The 4,292-nt window shown below is 30.1% G+C and overlaps 1 protein-coding gene across 1 annotated transcript; it reads left to right on the top strand.

The window, feature by feature from the left end:
- Positions 1-867: 867 nt before the first annotated feature.
- On the top strand, positions 868-2,704 carry LOC131641190 (transcription factor FER-LIKE IRON DEFICIENCY-INDUCED TRANSCRIPTION FACTOR-like). The gene is made up of 4 exons (XM_058911494.1): positions 868-1,456; positions 1,728-1,925; positions 2,014-2,187; positions 2,380-2,704. The coding sequence occupies exons 1-4, from the start codon at positions 968-970 to the stop codon at positions 2,476-2,478; spliced, it is 960 nt and encodes a 319-aa protein (XP_058767477.1). The 5' UTR covers positions 868-967; the 3' UTR covers positions 2,479-2,704.
- Positions 2,705-4,292: the final 1,588 nt, after the last annotated feature.

A 4,292-nucleotide genomic window follows, 5' to 3' on the forward strand; every position in this document is an offset into this window, starting at 1 on the left:
CCTTTGACTTCATGCTTAATCCTGTCGAATCAATAAGCTACCCTTCAATCATACTAGAGTTCGATCCAACATCTCACATTCTTCCTATCTACTAAATTCTTTTAAATGCTACTTTAAGAATTTCAATTTCAAAAACATTTAGAGTGTTCTAGAAACTAAAACAAGCTTTTGATTTCAAAGACTTAATCTTTTGTAGAGATTATACATACGGAAGTATTATCTTGTTACCATCATACACTGTCTGCATGACACGTATTTTAATTAAATAGTATACTTATGCACTCAAACATCAATAGAATAACAATAATATACGTCAATGCTAACCAGCATGATCTGAAAATTAAATATGTCACTACATACATACACAGAATCGTATTAATATCTTTTTTTTAGCAGTTATATTTTTATAAAATAATAATACAGTAGACAATTACTCATTATTTTAAGTATTTAATCTGTTGCAAGGTTTATTTATTTCTTTCTAGTAAAACTATATGTGCTTTTACAGACACAAAAACAATAAAACTGTGTTCCCCAATTTTTTATATATATCATAGACATTTCTGGAAAGAGAAAAGATTCTTTCAAAATCATTTGGCTTAGACAAATAAAATAAACATACATATCATAGCAAGTTCCTTTCGAACTCATTTGGTGTAGGTAGTACTCTCTTATTCCATTCACACTAAAATTAAAATTAAAATTATTTTATCTCGGAGTTCAACTCAGTAGATAGTTATGCAGAGACATCAGATATAAAAGATATAGATTTGAACCAACGACATCTTATTTATTAGGATGAATTCTAGCCAATAAATTATTTGACAAAAATTATTCCGATCATATTAGTTTTTAATTAAGAATAACTAACCATTAATTATCCATCATGCCAAAGTTCTATATATATTCCAATATTTAGATCACTCACTCACCATATGTTACAACTTTCATCCAAAATACACACACAATGGATTTTTATCCAGAGACACTTGCACACATTAACAATGGCTTTGAGCTACACGATTTCATTGAAGATCCAAACTTTAATCAATTCATCAACTTGATTCGTGGGGAAGAAAATGAAGATACGACTACTATGTGTAACTTCAATTCTGACCTAATCATGAATCAAAGCTTTGTTGATAACTCATTCCTTTCATTTCCTACAAACACATTTGATCACTCCAATAATAATTTTGTCACCCCTTTTGATCCAACTTCTTCACTTGGCTCTTTCTCTTGTTTTGATGGAGAAGCTAAGGGTGAAATAAGAGAAGAAAATGATAATGATGATGATGATGATAATTATTCTTCTCCAACAACAACTACAAGTGGTGATACTAAGCCAAGGTTGAAAACGGATAGGTCCAAGACTTTGGAATCTGAGAGGAGGAGGCGCGGTCGAATGAAGGATAAGCTCTATGCATTGCGATCTTTGGTTCCCAATATATCAAAGGTAAGTTTACCGTCTTAAAATTTGCGTTGAGTCTAACCCTAATTGAAGAAACTTGTTATAAGATGAAGATTGCTTCCATTTATAACAGATATTCAATGATTTTACGTCATGATTACGATAATATTGTGGTAAAATACAGATATATACAGTCTATGTAACTATAATTGTGGTTGCACCTAAAATCTTTGTACTATTTTGCAGACCACAATTTAAAACCATATTATTACTGATCAGAACTTAACTGATATTATATTTATTTATATGTATATAGATGGATAAGGCTTCTATAATTGGAGATGCTGTTTCATATATGCAAGAACTTCAATCACAAGCCAAGAAGCTTAAGGCTGAGGTTTCAGGACTTGAAGCATCCTTAGCAGCATCCAAATCTCATCAAGGATCAATTGAAAACCACAAAAAGATTCAATTCAATGATAACACTAGTTCAATATGCAAGAAAATTGTCCAGGTATATGTTTCATAAAAATCTCATTAGCTCTATAAAATGCTCAAATTACATAATTAGTAACAATGTTTTTGAATGTGGTTTTGTGTAGATGGATATGTTTCAAGTGGATGAAAGAGGGTTTTATGTTAAAATAGTATGCAACAAAGGAGAAAGAGTGGCTGCTTCATTGTACAAGTCTCTTGAATCTTTGAGAGATTTCAATGTTCAAAATTCAAATTTGGCCACAGCTTCTGACAAATTTCTACTTACATTTTCATTTAATGTAAGCTATATATCCTTTTCTTTCCTAGTTAATTATCATATCTTATATTCTATTTAATTATAAAGTTAAATATGATTTTAGTAATAATTTATTCAAATTTTGTTTTTAGTCATTGGATCTACATGCTAATTTTATTATTTATATTTTTATTTGTGTTCTGATATATTAATTTGTGTATTATATTGAAATCAGGTAAAAAACTCAGAGCCAATAATCAACCTGCCCAATTTAAAGCTATGGGTGATTGGAGCTTTTCTAAATCAAGGCTTTGAATTCTTACCTTCTTTTTAATCTTGATAACTAATGTAATGTTTTAATCTAATTCAGGATGTTTTAGATGGATTATTATGAGGCATAGAATTCTATAATATTTATGCTTTTGGTTGGAGGTTAACTATTGTCTCTTTGTCTTTTATTTATGTAGCATCTTTTTTATTAATATCTTATTTTTAAATCTTTGTTTTGTATTTTTAGTTCTTAACATGTGTCGGGCATTTGTTAGCATTATCTTTTTTTAAAAAATAATTATTATTATTAGTTTTTTTTCCTTCTTGTGATGAGTTAAAGTTCTTATCTATTTTCTATTTAAATTAATTTTAATACCCTTCCAAGACTTGTATAACAATTATTACAATTGTTGTCTCAAATATAATAAAAATAAATTGCCACTTTTTTATTGATGTAAAAAAGTCAGCACATCCATGCTTATCAATTACTAATTTGAAAGATGTGTCCACGATTAAAAAATTTAAAAATAGAAATTTTTCTGTTAAGAAAAAACTTAATAAAATTTGATCTTGGAAGTATCTAATAAATTTTAGGGTTAAATATACAAAACCCCGCTGTAATATAGGCGAAATTCGCTTTTTCCCCTGTAAAATTTTTTTTCAAACACCCCCTTGAAATATAAAAATACTATGTCTTTTGCCCCCTAAGTGTAAAGTTTACCCCCTGTAATATTTTTTTGTTTGATTCCCCCCCCCCCCCCCCCCCCCCCCCCCCCCCAGATTTGGTGTTTAAATTACACGCTTAGGGGGGTAATCCAAACAAAAAAATATTACAGGGGGGAAACGAAAAAAAAAAATATTACCAGGGGGTAAAGCGAATTTCGCCTATATTACAGGGGTGAAAAGTAGTATTAACCCTAAATTTTATAAGTTTTTAATAGTTTAAACTCTCGAATTCCCTTATACAAGAAAACTGAAACTTCAACCAAATAATGAACAATAAGTAATAAATACAAACTTGTGCCCATGATAAAAAATTTAAAAATAGAAATTATGTGTTGAAAAAAAAAACTTAAGAGTTTAGTCATGTCTCCAAGATTTAGTCTTGAGAGTATCCAATAAATCTTTAGAGCTTTTAATAGTTTGAACTCTGGAAGCCTCTTATACAAAGAAAATGAAGTTTCAGGCTAACTTTCAACCAAACAATGAACAATATAGAGAAGCGGTTAGTCTTCTTTCCAAAATGCGAATTGAAGCAGTTTGTCTTCTTTCCAAACTGCTACTTGAAATGGTTAGTCTCCAAGCTAAATCGAGATTTTCCACAACCTTATCTCTAACCAAAGCGAGCTTTTGAACCAGGTTGAACTCACGATTCAGACTATGGTTTAATCAGGCTTACCAAAAATCAATATGAGATTTTGAATCGGGCTAATCTTGAAACAAGGAGAGATTTTAAACTAGGCTTAGCTCATAAACCTAATGATATTTTGAACTGGAATAATGATCTCGAACCGAAGTAAATTTTTAAACTAACTGACCTTACGAACCGAGGACTTAAAACCCCAAACCCAAATCTTTTAACCGGGTTGGGCTTTAAACCCAAAAAATATCTCTTATGGATAAATTATTCTACCAATACAAAATATTTCTTAAGGAATTTATAACAATATTCTTTCTCGAAGCACTATGGTTAAAAATATGGGAGAAAAAATTGAAAAGTATTTTAGAGAGAGTGTGAGGTGTGAGATAGAAGGTTCACATTTTTGGATACAAAAATGTGAAAGGAGGGGCTTCTATTTATAGGCTAGAGGATGACACAAAAATGTAAAATTTTGAGGCCAAGTTTAATATGCCAATCGATGCATATTGCTCCAATCG

The sequence above is a fragment of the Vicia villosa genome, unplaced genomic scaffold, assembly GCF_029867415.1.
Source record: "Vicia villosa cultivar HV-30 ecotype Madison, WI unplaced genomic scaffold, Vvil1.0 ctg.003559F_1_1, whole genome shotgun sequence".
Taxonomy (NCBI): domain Eukaryota; kingdom Viridiplantae; phylum Streptophyta; class Magnoliopsida; order Fabales; family Fabaceae; genus Vicia; species Vicia villosa.